Source organism: Myxine glutinosa, chromosome 10 (assembly GCF_964187855.1).
Source record: "Myxine glutinosa chromosome 10, kmMyxGlut1.1, whole genome shotgun sequence".
NCBI classification, from domain to species: Eukaryota; Metazoa; Chordata; class Myxini; order Myxiniformes; family Myxinidae; genus Myxine; species Myxine glutinosa.
This window is the reverse complement of record NC_136270.1, coordinates 80092095-80106961: the sequence shown is the minus strand read 5'-3', so window position 1 is coordinate 80106961 and position 14867 is coordinate 80092095. Positions and strand designations below refer to the sequence as shown.

The following is a 14867-nucleotide window of genomic DNA, read 5'->3' as shown; positions in this document are numbered from 1 at the left end:
AAGGAACCATTACGTCACCGAGGCTGGAACGTCTTACTCATTCTAGCACTCCAACAAATTTGTGTGTTTATGGTGGTAAGGTGATGCATTTTCAGCTTTAATTCAGGCTTTGTCTCACTTTAGTCCTAGTGTGTGTTTTGCTGTTATAATGGAGCTCGATATCTACCAGGTTCTTGTCTCCATTTGCGGGTTTCAGGAGGTGAAATGGAGTCCTCCCAGGACCCAAAGTATCCATCTCCACTTCGGTAAGGGATCAAGGTTTATGGACCAAGCTGTTCAACTTTTTCAGAGTTTTGTTCCAAGGGACCTTTTCAGGATCATCATCCAGCCTCAGATTGCCTCCAGTTGTAGTTCATTCGTGGTAATATTCCCGGGGATGGTTTTTAAAATCTCAGTGAGGTTCTTCTTCATCAATCCTGTTGCTCCAATTATAACTGGTACAATTTCGATGCTCTTCAGCTTCCAAGATCTCTTGACTGCATTTTTGAGGTCCAGGTATTTGGTCATTTTCTTGATTTCTGTGTTGTTTATGCCAAAATCGCTGGATACTGATATCTCAATCATCAATGCTGCCTTTTCCTTTTTGTTCCCGAGTACAATGTCCGGGTGCAATGCTTTGTTTTCTATGTTCACGCTCGATGGAATCATCAGGTCGTACGTGAGCAGCATGACGTCCTCGTTTCAATGACTGCTCATGGCTCGCGTTTCTCTGAGTTTTCTGGTACTGGGATGTTTAAATTTTTTGCAGATATGCAAATGAATCACTTTGCATACTTTGTTGTGCCATTGTGTGTAAAGTTGTTTTGACAATAGTTTTTTGCATCCTGAGAGCAGAGCCGTGTGTGTGTGTGTGTGTGTGTGTGTGTGTGTGTGTGTGTGTGTGTGTGTGTACTCCCATTTTGTTTCATGTTGGACACCTAATTATTGACATAGTTTGTGTGCAGCAGCACCTTCTTTCAATACTATGGTCGTTTTGACACAGATGAGAAATACAGGCAACCCCCGCTTAACGTCGTACTGCATTAAGTCGTTTCATTATTAAGTTGCAGATTAATTAGCGCACGTTTTCGTTTAACATCATGCTATTATTCGTTATAACGGCGTCTACCCATACATATTATAGTACTGCATCGTAAAGTGTCGGGAACTTACTTTGCCACACATTGTAAAGTGTCGGGAACTTACTTTGCCACACATTGTAAAGTGTCGGGAACTTACTTTGCCACACATTGCAAAGTGTTGGGAACTTACTTTGCCACACATTGTAAAGTGTCGGGAACTTACTTTGCCACACATTGTAAAGTGTCGGGAGCTTACTTTGCCACACATTGTAAAGTGTCGGGAACTTACTTTGCCACACTTTGCAAAGTGTTGGGAACTTACTTTGCCACACATTGTAAAGTGTCGGGAACTTACTTTGCCACACATTGTAAAGTGTCGGGAACTTACTTTGCCACACATTGTAAAGTGTCAGGAACTTACTTTGCCACACATTGTAAAGTGCCGGGAGCTTACTTTGCCACACATTGTAAAGTGTCGGGAACTTACTTTGCCACACATTGTAAAGTGTTGGGAACTTACTTTGCCACACATTATAAAGTGTCGGGAACTTACTTTACCACACATTGTGAAGTGTCGGGAACTTACTTTGCCACACATTGTAAAGTGTCGGGAACTTACTTTGCCACACATTGTAAAGTGTCGGGAACTTACTTTGCCACACATTGTAAAGTGTTGGGAAACCTACTTTGCCACGCATCATAAAGTGTCGGGAAACCTACTTTGCCACGCATCGTAAAGTGTCGGGAAACCTATTTTGCCACACATCGTAAAAGTGTCAGGAACAGTAGCTACTGTACTTTGCTGTGCGGCGTTCTTACGTCGTGAATTTGGCATCTACAAACTTTTTTATTATGCTAAATTACTAGTGTGATTGGTCCAAAGCTTACAGCAAGTGAGTGTAGTGCAACGAAAAGCAGAAAAAGCATTAGCTTAAACACAAAACTCGATGTATTAAGGCGGTTTTTGATGGAGGAGACCGAGCCGTGGACATTGGCCTGATGCTTAGGCTTCCGCACACTACAGTCCGTACAATTTGCAAGAATGCAGATAAGATTCATGCGAGTGCTCAAGCTGTGACACCCATTCATGCTACGAAGATTAGTAGGAGCAGAAGTAGTTTGATGGAGAAGATGGAGCAGCTCCTCTCGGTTTGGATTGTTGACCAGAATCAGAGAAATATTCCCATGACATTCCTTGGGATTCAAGTGAAAGCAAAGAGTTTGTTTGACGATTTGAAGAGTGAAGGTGAAATTTCTCAAAAATAAATTTCATTGCATGCCGAGGCTGGTTCGAGCGTTACAAGAGACGTGCTAATTTGCGTAATAATGAATAATATCCCCAACAAAAATATCTGAAGGAATAATCTGAGGGAGAGGTGGACGATTCTGCCTCTTCATCATCTCAGTGACTCCACCTCCTCAAACAAGCTTCATTATCATCGGTGAGTACAGTACATAGTTTACTTTTTGTAGTAAACTTATTAAACATCAAATGCTTTGTGCCTGGTGAAAAAACAAAAAGTATCGGGAACCTATCCCCCCCTATTTACATAAATTCTTATGGGGAAATTGGATTCGCTTAAAGTAGTTTCGTTAAAGTCGCACTTTTCAAGAACGTAACTACAACGTTAAGAGAGGACTGCCTGTACATCCTTTTGCTATGACTGACCCAGATGTGGGCATTCCTCCTCGCTTTCAATAGCAATGGTGACCCAGGCCAAAATTGCAAATGCACTACTTTATAAACACCACAGGGCACTATTTTATGCTTCTCTAAAGTAAGAATCAGAAATCAGAAAATTAACACATAGATCAAAAAAAAAGAAAACACTTGCGAAACAATGCACAATGAGCACCACCTAATCACTCATCACATACATGACAACAGCCAAATAATGTCATTGTTACCTCAATGTAATATAATTATTATAAAGTTCAGGTTTTGTAAACTAATCGGCCATTTATACAAAAGTTATTAAAACAATGCATAAGCACATCCTGTACCACATGAATCACAATTGCTCAGCGAGTTCCTCATGTCCCCCCTGGCTAGGATAGCACAAGGCACCCCAATTTGCAAGCGCAACAAGGCCCGACAAAATCCTTGCTCTAATAGTGAAAGTTATTTTGAGTCTTAAAATACAGAAACCGGCAGGCTGTGTTGAGGTCACTCCTCAAATACGAAAATATGTACTTACTTGGCAGCGTGGAATAAGCTGAAGGTAGAGAGGTCAAGGAACAACAGAGTACATAAAATCAAATTCCTTAGTATTTTTTTGCCTCCTGCAGTTATCCCGATTCTCGAGAATCCTCTGGCTCTAAACGGAGCTCCAGGAAATGAGGATACGCCCGGGTATGTCGGTGAGCCTCAGCTTCCTGCAGGTATGCCTCCTTGGCCTGATCCAGTTGGCGTGCATTTTTGAACGCCACCGCTGGGGTTGTAGGGTATGGGGAAGAACGCACAGCAACAAATAAAAATGTCCATGAAAATTATCATCATTTTCATATCATTCCCCTAAAAAAGCAGATGAATCCAACAGATATATACAATTGTATGTAATTCTTGGTGAAATGAATGGATTTTCTGGTTTTGGCTTAACGGTTAAGGTGGCTGGCTTAAGATCTTAGGGTCTTGAGTTTGAACCCCTGTCATGCTGTTGAAATAACACCAGGTGAGTTGGACTTGGCTCAGCCTGTCATCCATGCAAGGTCAGCAAAATAAGTGCCATCACACTGAATTATTTGTAACCAAGTTATAGGAGCATATAATGAGGATCATATCAAGACAATAATGATATAACATAGTAGTACAACAAGCCTGGTGTTGGCTTAGCGGTTAGGGTACCGGCTTGGGATCCTGGGTTCGAATCCCGGTCGATCGCTGAATTAACACCAGGGGGGGTTGACTCAGCCTGTCATCCTTCCGAGGTCCGCAAATTGAGTACCAGTTCACTGGTAATTCCTTGTGTGTCACAAGGGGCGACCAACAGGGTTGGCGGCAGGAAGGGCATCCGGCCATAAAACATTGCTTCAAAAAGGGGACCAAGGTGCCCGAAAAAGGCCAACCCCTGCTCTGCAGGGAAAAATGGCTTCAAAAGGTGGTTCCTTATACTGGGGGGAAAATGCCATTTGAGTATCCTGTGTCAGAGTGGCGACTCTTACAAAATTGTACTCCTTAGCCAATGAAACTGCCTCGGCAGCCCTATGCGCATCATGGCGTGAAAGAAATGGTTATTATATCGCTAAGTTGGCTTCCAAATTTGGCAGTCGCACTTTGGGAATCCTCCGTCATTCCATGAAAAGATTAGAACTAACCATAGTCCACCAATATCATTATCCATAGTTCAATGGAGTAATGCTACCTCTTATGGGTTGGTGTCCCTGCATCACATCTGTATCTCTTGGAATCGGTGGGACCTCAAGCTCTCAACATTATTTGCATTCTCACACGATGACTGATGACGATGCAGACAGGTCTGGACGTCCCTGGGAATTACCACCACTACTCCACTCTTACTCCCTCAGCTCTCTCACTTTTCTGACCCTTCTTTACTCCCAACACTCCTTTCTCCCATTAGTGAAACTGCCTTCTGGATGAGGTACAACTGCACTCCGCCCTTCAGGGCTTCAAGCACCACCACCAATAAAATCATCCCCCTTCCCTACTGACAATTTTTCTATCCCATTAACCATACCTAACCAACCCTTTTATATGTTACCCCATTGTCAGTTCATTGCCATTTTACTGTCATGTGACGTCGTTCTTTCATGAGCCTGATCTCGTATAAAAAAAGTTCAGGAAAACCTTTCTAATGCAGTGACTGGCAAACTAATTTGGCCACATAAGACAGTTGATCACAAATCAGAGATCAATTTCAATACTAAACATGAAGTCACATATTCACAAGGTGTTGAGGATTTAACACAAATTTAGCTTGAGAAAGCTAACAAAGCGAAGGCAAATAAATAACACTGATAACTTTTTAAAAAACATTTAAAATGTTTGTACTTTATACGCATTAAAACACTGAGCTGGCAGGATGCCCGACAGGTACGCACACTCGCCTCTAAGCTGTCTTGCCTGGATTTGAATCCCAGCCTTGCTATAAACTGTCATCTAGGTGTTTAACAGGCAGGGCGATTCATCAATGGGTGTGCTGTCCTGCCTCGGCATTAGCTGGTGGACGTTAAAGACCCTGTGGTGTCCTCAGCGAAGAGAAAGCAAGCTGTCGCCAGCACCCTGAACAAATTACAAATTCCTGCTCTAACCTACAGAGGGCACTGCATCAGTGGCACAACAGTGCCCTCAGCCAATGATGCTCCCCCACAGCCTCTTGTGCTGCGCACAAAAAAAACAAAATTAAAACAAGTACAGATACATTCAAAGTACACTGCCCCCATGCCAAATAAATAAATAACATCCTCTAGCGCGGCATTGCGGGGGCACCTCAGGCACTCGGCAATACCGCCATGCAGCGCATAGAGACTGTATTGGGAGGAGAGGTGTACAATATTGATTAATTAATTGCATAATTAAAATCAATAAATAGTAATCATAAAGTATTTTCTTAATCAATTGGCCGTCCCTTGGATGGAGTACATATACCCAAACCAACAGTGCTTCATTCGAAGCTATAACTTTTTGAAAATCAAGTGTCATTAATCGGAAAAATTAAATAATTAATTGATGAATCAATAAATAATGAATCGATTAATTGATTAATCAATAAATCAAAAATATCCTTTATAGCCACATCCCTTGGTCACTATCGTGTCCAAATATTAGCTTCCTAGCTCAAAAGGTGCCTGAGATATTGCCCAGATGAGAAATAAAATAAATAAATAATTAATAATTAAAATAAATAAATAATAATGATTAAATAATTAATCAATTGGCTAATTGAATACCGAAACCACCACCATTTCATCCGAATCTGTAACTTAAAATTTTTAAAAATGAATTAAGTGATTAATTGAATAATTAAATAATTAATCGATTAATTGATGAATCAATTCATCAAAAATAGCTTTTACAGCCAAATCACTTGGTTATTGTCATGTCGAAATATCAGCTTCCTAGCTCAAAAGGTGCCTGAGATATTTCCCAGATGAGAAAGGAAATAAACAAGTATTTAATTAATCGATAATAATTAAATAACTAATCAATTAATTGATTAATCAAAAAACAAAAAATACCGTTTTTGTCAAAGCACTTTCTCACTATTGTGCCGAAATTGAGCTTCCTGTTTCAAAGGATGGCTGAGATATTGCCCGGACAAACAAACAACTGGAGTGAAAACCGAGTACTCCCTTTCAGTGTGCGTCATTGCTGGGCCCTTTTCGGTGCCTGCAATGACGTCATGGATCGCCTGGAGATGGAATAGGAAAGGAGCGGTGTGCAATACATTTCTATAATCTGCCTTTTAAATGCTATTGCAGAGATCAACCTGATGACATCGTCCAAGTCGTATCAAGGCAATAAATATTCCGCATAGCTTGTTGGTATGCCAGCAGAGGTAAGGACAGGGATTTGGAACTGAAGCTGAAGGACAGGGAAGGAACTGAACACTTACATCAGCACAAAATAGTTTACTCTTTTCGGATGGTACATCTGTGGGATCCTCTTCAACATCTACATGCTATCAGATTAGATAGCCGGCTTATAAGGCCTCCACAACTAATACTAAAGGGATATGCTGTGATGCATGCAACACGTGGGCTGAATAGCACCAGTGCACGTTTGCAATTGCATGAAAATTAGGAATAAAACCCAAAATCAACAACTCGAAAGCAGGTATGCTACATATGAGCAATCATACCAGTTCTCTTTCAAATAATAGGATGACAAAACTAAAAACCACAACCTTACTGAAAATGGTGCCATGATGGTACAACAACCTTACTGAAAATGGTGCCATGATGGTACAACAACCTTACTGAAAATGGTGCCATGATGGTACAACAACCTTACTGAAAATGGTGCCATGATGGTACAACAACCTTACTGAAAATGGTGCCATGATGGTACAACAACCTTACTGAAAATGGTGCCATTATGGTACAACACCCACCAGCTTTGTTGAACTCGGGTGCCGCACTGTCATAATCTGGTTTCCACTTCAACAATCCAGTTTTCAAGCTGAGTGTGGCAAGCACAACAAAAACACATCAAGGAATTCGAAAACATTTGAAGAAAAGGTGGACACATGACCCAAAATAAACGATGGGAAAGTCTGATTTATTGATTGGCTCCCAAATGACCAAAAACTGTTCAAGTTTACAATATGTATCCTGTTAAGACAGGTTGACTTTCAACAAGAGAGCAGTGTTATTGGTTTACGTACAAGACAGATCAGCGTTACATATTGGTTCACTTACAACAAAGCAGTGTTATTGATTCACTTACAACAAAGCAGTGTTATTGGTTCACTTACAAGACAGATCGGTGTTATTGGTTCACTTGCAAGATAGATCGGTGTTATTGGTTCACTAACAAGAGAGCAATGTTGTTGGTTCACTTACAAGAGAGCAGTGTTATTGGTTTATGTACAAAACAGATCAGTGTTACATATTGGTTCACTTACAACAAAGCAGTGTTATTGATTCACTTACAACAAAGCAGTGTTATTGGTTCACTTACAAGACAGATCGGTGTTATTGGTTCCCTTGCAAGATAGATCGGTGTTATTGGTTCACTTACAATACAGACCAGTGTTACTGGTTCACTTTCAACAAGAGAGATCAGTGTTATAGTTTCACTTACAAGACAGATCAGTGTTATTGGTTCACTTACAGCAAGACAGATCACTGTTATTGGTTCACTTACAAGACATATCAGTGTTATTGGTTCACTTACAGCAAGACAGATCAGTGTTATTGGTTCACTTACAGCAAGACATATCAGTGTTATTGGTTCACTTACAAGACAGATCAGTGTTATTGGTTCACTTACAGCAAGACATATCAGTGTTATTGGTTCACTTAGTTACAAGACAGATCAGTGTTATTGGTTCACTTACAGCAAGACATATCAGTGCTATTGGTTCACTTACAGCAAGACAGATCAGTGTTATCGGTTCACTTACAAGACAGATCAGTGTTATTGGTTCACTTACAGCAAGACAGATCAGTGTTATTGATTCACTTACAAGACATATCAGTGTTATTGGTTCACTTACAGCAAGACAGATCAGTGTTATTGGTTCACTTACAGCAAGACAGATCAGTGTTATTGATTCACTTACAAGACATATCAGTGTTATTGGTTTACTTACAGCAAGACAGATCAGTGTTATTTCACTTTCTTTGTAATCAAATAATGAGATGAACGGGCCTAATGGCTCCCTCCTGCGTTTACGTTCCTTGCATCTCCTGCATGAAGAGCAACCAAGAACCTGACAATGTTGTTCCCACTAACGAACTCATATCACAGTAAATTGCGCCACTTCGGTTTAATAAGGCGGAGGTTTATGACAACGAATCATGACAGGTTCCTTACTATTTCTCTGCTTTCTCGAGATGCTCCAGTGCCTCAGTGATCTTCTTATCCGCCATGGCTTCTGTGACCCACTGCGAACAAGTGCGTCGGAAAATAGAACCCGAACAAGAACCGGTAACCGGGCGATGACGTGCGCCAGCTTCGGGTGAGCCGCAGCACGTCACGTGACGCACGCCACGCGTTTTCATTGGCCACGATTACCGGAAATTGTCATGTTTTGCCGAAATAGGATTTATTTTGTATAACGATTGCCTTAAATTTTATAACATAAGAAGTGTCTTTAAAAATGAGGTGTTTTGAAAACAGTTTGCTCATGTTATATTTATAAACGTGGTGCAGTTGTTTATTTCAATTTACATAAATATGCAAGTGAAATCCGTGTGGATAAACACCCGCAGACCGGATAAGGAGCTCAATGTGTGTAATTTGAACAGTCCATTTGAAAGATCGTTCTGCTCCGGAAGTTGACACTTGACAGCAGGGGGCACTGCATCCTGGAGTATGACCTGACCAATTCCCAACAAATCCAATTTGCACTGCACCTGGAGGGGATAAAAAAAAAGTCCCATTCAGATGATGAACCAAGTGGCTGACATCTGTGTTCAATTGTCGTTTACAAACTAACCGCAGCTGAGAATTCTTTTTTATAGAGGATTTGCAGAGCTATTTGTTGAGCTTGCCAACCAATATGGCGTCCGCGCACTGCATCATGGGTACTGAACCCTTATATATATATATATATGTATGTATAATATAGATGTTTCCTCACACGTCTGCAAAGACACATCATAGACGCCTGTGTAATCGATGGATTGAACTCATACTCTTCTCATACCGCGCATACCTCTCATTGCATCTGATACAAATATGTGTATTTTTTGTTAGTTATCAATCAGTCCCCTACCGGTGTACACCCGAGGGGACTATAGGTTTGCACTCCGTCCCTCCGTCTGTCAGTCTGTCAGTCTGTCACGCAAAGAACAGTTTTCCGGACTTTTTTTCTAAACTCTTAATGCTAATGATCTCAAACTTGGTGCATGGTTTCCTCATGATAAGTTACAGATCAAGTTCGAAATTCACGACGTTTCGATCATTTTTGACAAAGTTATGGCACTTTGTTTATTCCAGAGTTCTCCTCAAGCTGCACCGCGTGCCCTCAGCCTCGTCTCGCGAACGTCAAACGCGTGAGACAGCGCGCGCTTTCCGGAGGGGCGGAGCCAAGCCGAGCAACATATATATATATACACATCGATCATTGATCGTGAACCGGAAAATATAATAAATTACTGATATTTAGCGACTCGAAAGGTTCTTTATCAACAACTTATTTTCTCGTGCTTCTGCTGACCTGTCTGCAAGGTGTATAAATCGAAGTCCCGAGTGCGAATCACAGGTGAGCCCATCCTGGGGTAATTAGCGATTGGGAATGATTCAGAACCTGTGGGTAAACAACCCTTGGTAATTTCCCCAACAGTTTTCCGGACGACAGACTGCCGGTAGGGGACATGTATTGCAGCACAATACTCAAAATGCCTGTATTTAAAACAAAATCGCTGCACCGTTCCTACACCGCCCTCCACATTCATTCAGTGCTATTAGTCCCCTACCGGTGTACACCGGAGGGGACTATGGGTTTGCACGCCGTCCCTCCGTCTGTCAGTCCGTCAGTCCGTCAGTCCGTCAGTCCGTCGCGCAAAGAACAGTTTTCCGGACTTTTTTCCTAAACGCTTAATGTTAATGATTTCAAACTTGGCGCATGGTTTCCTCATGATAAGTTACAGGTCAAGTTCGAACTTCACGACGTTTCGATCATTTCTAACAAAGTTATGGCACTTTGAACTTTGGGATTTTTTGGGGATTTTGGGATTTGGGATTTTTGGGACACTACTCAGTGCCATTTTAAGTTTTAATTTCCTTTAAAAACCAATTTATCTGCAATAATTGGACCGATTGAGATAAAATCTTCACCATATGATGGACTCGGTCTGTAGAATATTTTAATGGTAATTATGACGTCACAGGTCACGTGGTTCGGTCGCCATATTGTTTTTCGTGAAAACACGAAAACCCCTTTTTCTCTGCAACGGCTGAACAGATCGAGGCCAAACTTTGCAGGCAGAATCGCATACCCATGACGAACAAAAACGTCAGCGAGCATGACGTCATGCGTCACATGGTTTCAGAGTTATGACGTTTTTAAGCATGAACGTTTAAAACCAAGCCTCTCCCTCATTTTTGATCCAATCGAGGAGAAACATCACAGATCTGTTCAGCATGTCAATCTACTAAAATGTCCTTTTGGAATTTGCGATAGGGCACGTGGTTTGGCAGATATCGTAAATTAAACGAAAATATTTTTTTTAAATGGATATCTTGTTTATTCTGGAGTTCTCCTCAAGCCGCGCCGCACGTCCTCAGCCTCGTCTCGCGAACGTCAACAGCGCGATACAGCCCGCGCTTTCTGGAGGGGCGGAGCCAAGCCGAGCAACATATATATACACATCGATCATTTATCGTGAACCGAACAATATAATAAATTACTGATGGTTTCAGAGTTATGACGTTTTTAAGCATGAACCTTTAAAACCGAGCCCCTCCCTCATTTTTGATCCAATCGAGGGGAAACTTCACAAATCTGTTCAGCATGTCAGTCTACTAAAATGTCCTTTTGGAATTTGCGATAGGGCACGTGGTTTGGCAGATATCGTTAATTAAACGGAAATATTAAATAAATAAAAAAGGATATCTCTTGAATCGCTAGTAGTAGTACCTCAGACCGTGAGTTGGTAATATTATCTATCTATAATTCCAGTAATCTCTGTGTGTGTGTGTGTATGTGTGTGTGTATGTGTGTGTGTATGTCTGTGACCGCTGTTTCTCGACAACCACGGGTCCGATATACTTGAAACTTGCCAGGTATATTGCTGGGGACCTGAGGATGTGCCTTTTCAAGGTTTCATATTAATCGGACAAGTAGTTACCGAGCTATGGCGATTTAGCCGTTCGCCGTTCGCTTTGGCTTTGCGAATGGACCGAACCATTTCATGTAAATAGAGGGGGGGGGGGGGGTTCTACCGTACTCGCAAGCCGTTCGCTTTGGACCAAACCATTTCATGTAAATAGAGGGGGGGGATTGTCACCGTACTCGCAAGCCGTTCGCTTTGGCTTTGCGAATGGACCAAACCATTTCATGTAAATAGAGGGGGGGGATTGTCACCGTACTCGCAAGCCGTTCGCTTTGGCTTTGCGAATGGACTAAACCATTTCATGTAAATAGAGGGGGGGGGATATAATTTTAGATATATATATAGTACGGGCATGCCCTAGTAATGTATATATAATTCACACAGTGCAATACGTGCAGGCCGCTCCACTGAGCGACCTTGGGGGCTTATCAACGAGGCGAGGCGTGACACACGTGTCTCAGCATACCTCAGATCAAGTTTGAAAACCATCATCAACCGTGCATAAATTTGCATATTCGATCATTTTTGACAAAGTTATGGCACTTTGAACTTTGGTAGTGGACATGTATTGCAGCGCAATACTCAGAATGCTTGTTCAGTCTGAGAAGAACGAGATTGTTTATTGTATTCGCAGTGGAATATATGAATAAACGTGTTACTGATGGTTTCATCAGTCAGTGAAAGGAGTAAAGTGAAAGGAGGAGTAAAGCTCGTACTCTGTAATCTGCGCCCTCCAATCACCAAATCTTAGCGACCCCTGCTGGTCAGTTTAATTATTGTAAAAATTCGCGTGCAGTGGGGGGGAAAAAACCTGTTTCACAATACAACAGGCAATAGCTCATGCTTTGAAGCCACTTCAGAGCCTTCCCAATTCTATTTTAAAAAGAAGATGGGCCTAACCCAAAATAAATGATAAATCCCCCCCAAAAAGGTGGATGATGGCCCGTACGGGGATCGAACCCGCGACCTTGGCGTTATTAGCACCACGCTCTAACCAACTGAGCTAACCGGCCATTCACGATGAAAACTGTTTTTAGAAGATTCATATATATTCATTTAAAACATTATGCGTTCATTGTTCTGCAATGATTATTTGCGTTTATCTTTCGGTATTTATTAATTCCTAAGCTGACAACCTTTTAATCTACTAGCAGCGTTCTCGCAGAGACGATCTTGTTCTCGGTATGCATCATGTTCTTCTAACACATACCTGTATTTATTTAGGCGATGTATAGGCAACTAACAGCTCCCTAAATCGCTTCTGAAAACCAGAACGGCACTCAGTCGAGAGCATACCTCCACCTGGTTGGCCATATCACTCAATGGTGAAGAATCACTTTAAAAATTCTACTGGCTGGATCCGGATCCATATCTTCACCAAAATTGAATCGATTCTTCGTTGTCACACACATAACCTTTCCAACAAATTTGGTCCAAATCCGTCCACAACTTTTTGAGATATCCTGCTGTGGATCGTTTTTGGCCCGATCTCCCAATGGTGAAGAATGACTTTAAAAATTCTAGTAGCCAAATCCGAATCCGGATCTTCACCAAAATCTAACCATTTCGTCCATGTCACATAGGCTACATATCTGCCAAATTTCGTCCGAATCCGTCCACAACTTTTTGAGATATCCTGCTGTGGATCGTTTTTGGCCCTATCTCCCAATGGTGAAGAATGACTTTTAAAATTCTAGTAGTCGAATCCGAATCCGGATCTTCACCAAAATCTAACCGTTTCGTCCATGTCACAAAGGCTACATATCTGCCAAATTTCGTCCGAATCCGTCCACAACTTTTTGAGATATCATGTTCACAAACAAACAAATGAAAAATCACTCATGGAGCGACACTTGGCAAAACAGAACAAAGTAGAATGGCACTCAGTAGAGCATCCTTTTGACCTCACAAATAATTGGTGGTTGAATTCATTTTGCCAATATGTAAATCCTATTCAAATTTCAAGTCAATCGGATTAAAATTGAGGATTTTCGAAATTTGAAAAAAGTGGTTGACCTTTGGCCTATTTTGACCTTTTGCCCTATGCTGATCTCAAAAATAGATGTTGGTTGAATTCAGTTAACTGATATGTAACTCCCATTCAAATTTCAAGTGAATCGGATGAAAATTGATGATTTAAGAAATTTGAAATTGTTGTTGATCTTTGACCTATGTTGACCTTTTGGCTTATGCTGATCTCAAAAATAGTTGGTGGTTGAATTCAGTTCGCCGACATGCAAATCCTTTTCAAATTTCAAGTCAATCGGATGAAAATTGAGGATTTTAGAAATCTGAAAAAAGTGGTTGACCTTTGGCCTATGTAGACCTTTTGGCCTATGCTGATCTCTAAAATAGTTGGTGGTTGAATTCATTTTGCCAATATGTAAATCCTATTCAAATTTCAAGTCAATCGGATGAAAATTGAGGATTTTAGAAATTCGGAAAAAGTGGTTGACCTTCGGCCTATGTTGACCTTTTGGCCTATGCCGATCTCATAAATAGTTGGTGGTTGAATTCCGTTAGCTGATATGTATATCCTATTCAAATTTCAAGTCAATCGGATGAAAATTGAGGATTTTAGGAATTTGAAAAAAGTGGTTGACCTTTGGCCTATGTTGACCTTTTGACCTTTTGACACCAAAAATATATAGCATTTTGTTGGAATACGAACTCCACCATTTGGTGAAGTTTCGTGAAGATCGGTTTAAAATTGTGACCTTTAGGCAAGTATAAGTGAGCGGACAGACAAACAAACACACACAAACAAACACACACACACACACACAGAAACCGGAGTGATCAACATACTTGCAAAAAAAAATGGGTTTTTTTGCTAAGTAACAAACGGACAAACGGACAGACAGACAGGGGTGAAAACATAACCTCCAACCATCTTTGGTGGCGGAGGTAATAAACACCATTGATAGTCTAACAATGGCATAGCAGGGCTTGTTTGATACTTTAGTTGAAGAGGACAGTATGACCTGGTGGGGATACCAGTTAGCAAATAATGTAAGTATTACATTTTTTGACTTCATGCAAGGACAGCCAGTTCGTGAATGACTTGGACAAAAAACGTACCCAATCTGAATGTTCCTTTATCCAGTCAATGGTGAAACTAAAATGGCGAAACTGGAAGTTGGGGAATCCGTGAATGTCACAGATGGAAACGCTTTCGTTATTTCCTCAATGTTCTTTAAACTCAATATTTCTATATTTTCATTCCAAACAGCATCATTCCAATCACAAATTAATATCATGTATTGAGATTTTATCAATCCAGCGAACTGTTATCATCTGTTCACTTCCAGATTCGGGTTCACTTCCGGACAAATTTATAAT

General features: G+C 41.0%; 1 protein-coding gene and 1 non-coding gene across 3 annotated transcripts in view; both read right to left on the bottom strand.

Moving 5' to 3' along the window:
- The window catches only part of NAPG (NSF attachment protein gamma), a 57942-nt gene extending 49196 nt beyond the window's left edge, over window positions 1–8746 (bottom strand). For both annotated transcript variants that reach the window (XM_068126710.2, XM_068126711.2), the window contains exons 1-4: window positions 8560–8746; window positions 7133–7200; window positions 3409–3493; window positions 3260–3277 (exon numbers count right to left, since the gene is read on the bottom strand). In XM_068126710.2, coding sequence (XP_067982811.1) covers window positions 3260–3277; window positions 3409–3493; window positions 7133–7200; window positions 8560–8615 — 227 coding nt within the window. In that variant the 5' untranslated portion in view covers window positions 8616–8746. The remainder of the gene's footprint in view (window positions 1–3259; window positions 3278–3408; window positions 3494–7132; window positions 7201–8559) is intronic.
- A 3718-nt stretch (window positions 8747–12464) lies between these two features.
- TRNAI-AAU (transfer RNA isoleucine (anticodon AAU)) lies at window positions 12465–12538 on the bottom strand. The gene has a single exon. It is a non-coding gene; the product is annotated as a tRNA-Ile (tRNA).
- Window positions 12539–14867: the final 2329 nt, after the last annotated feature.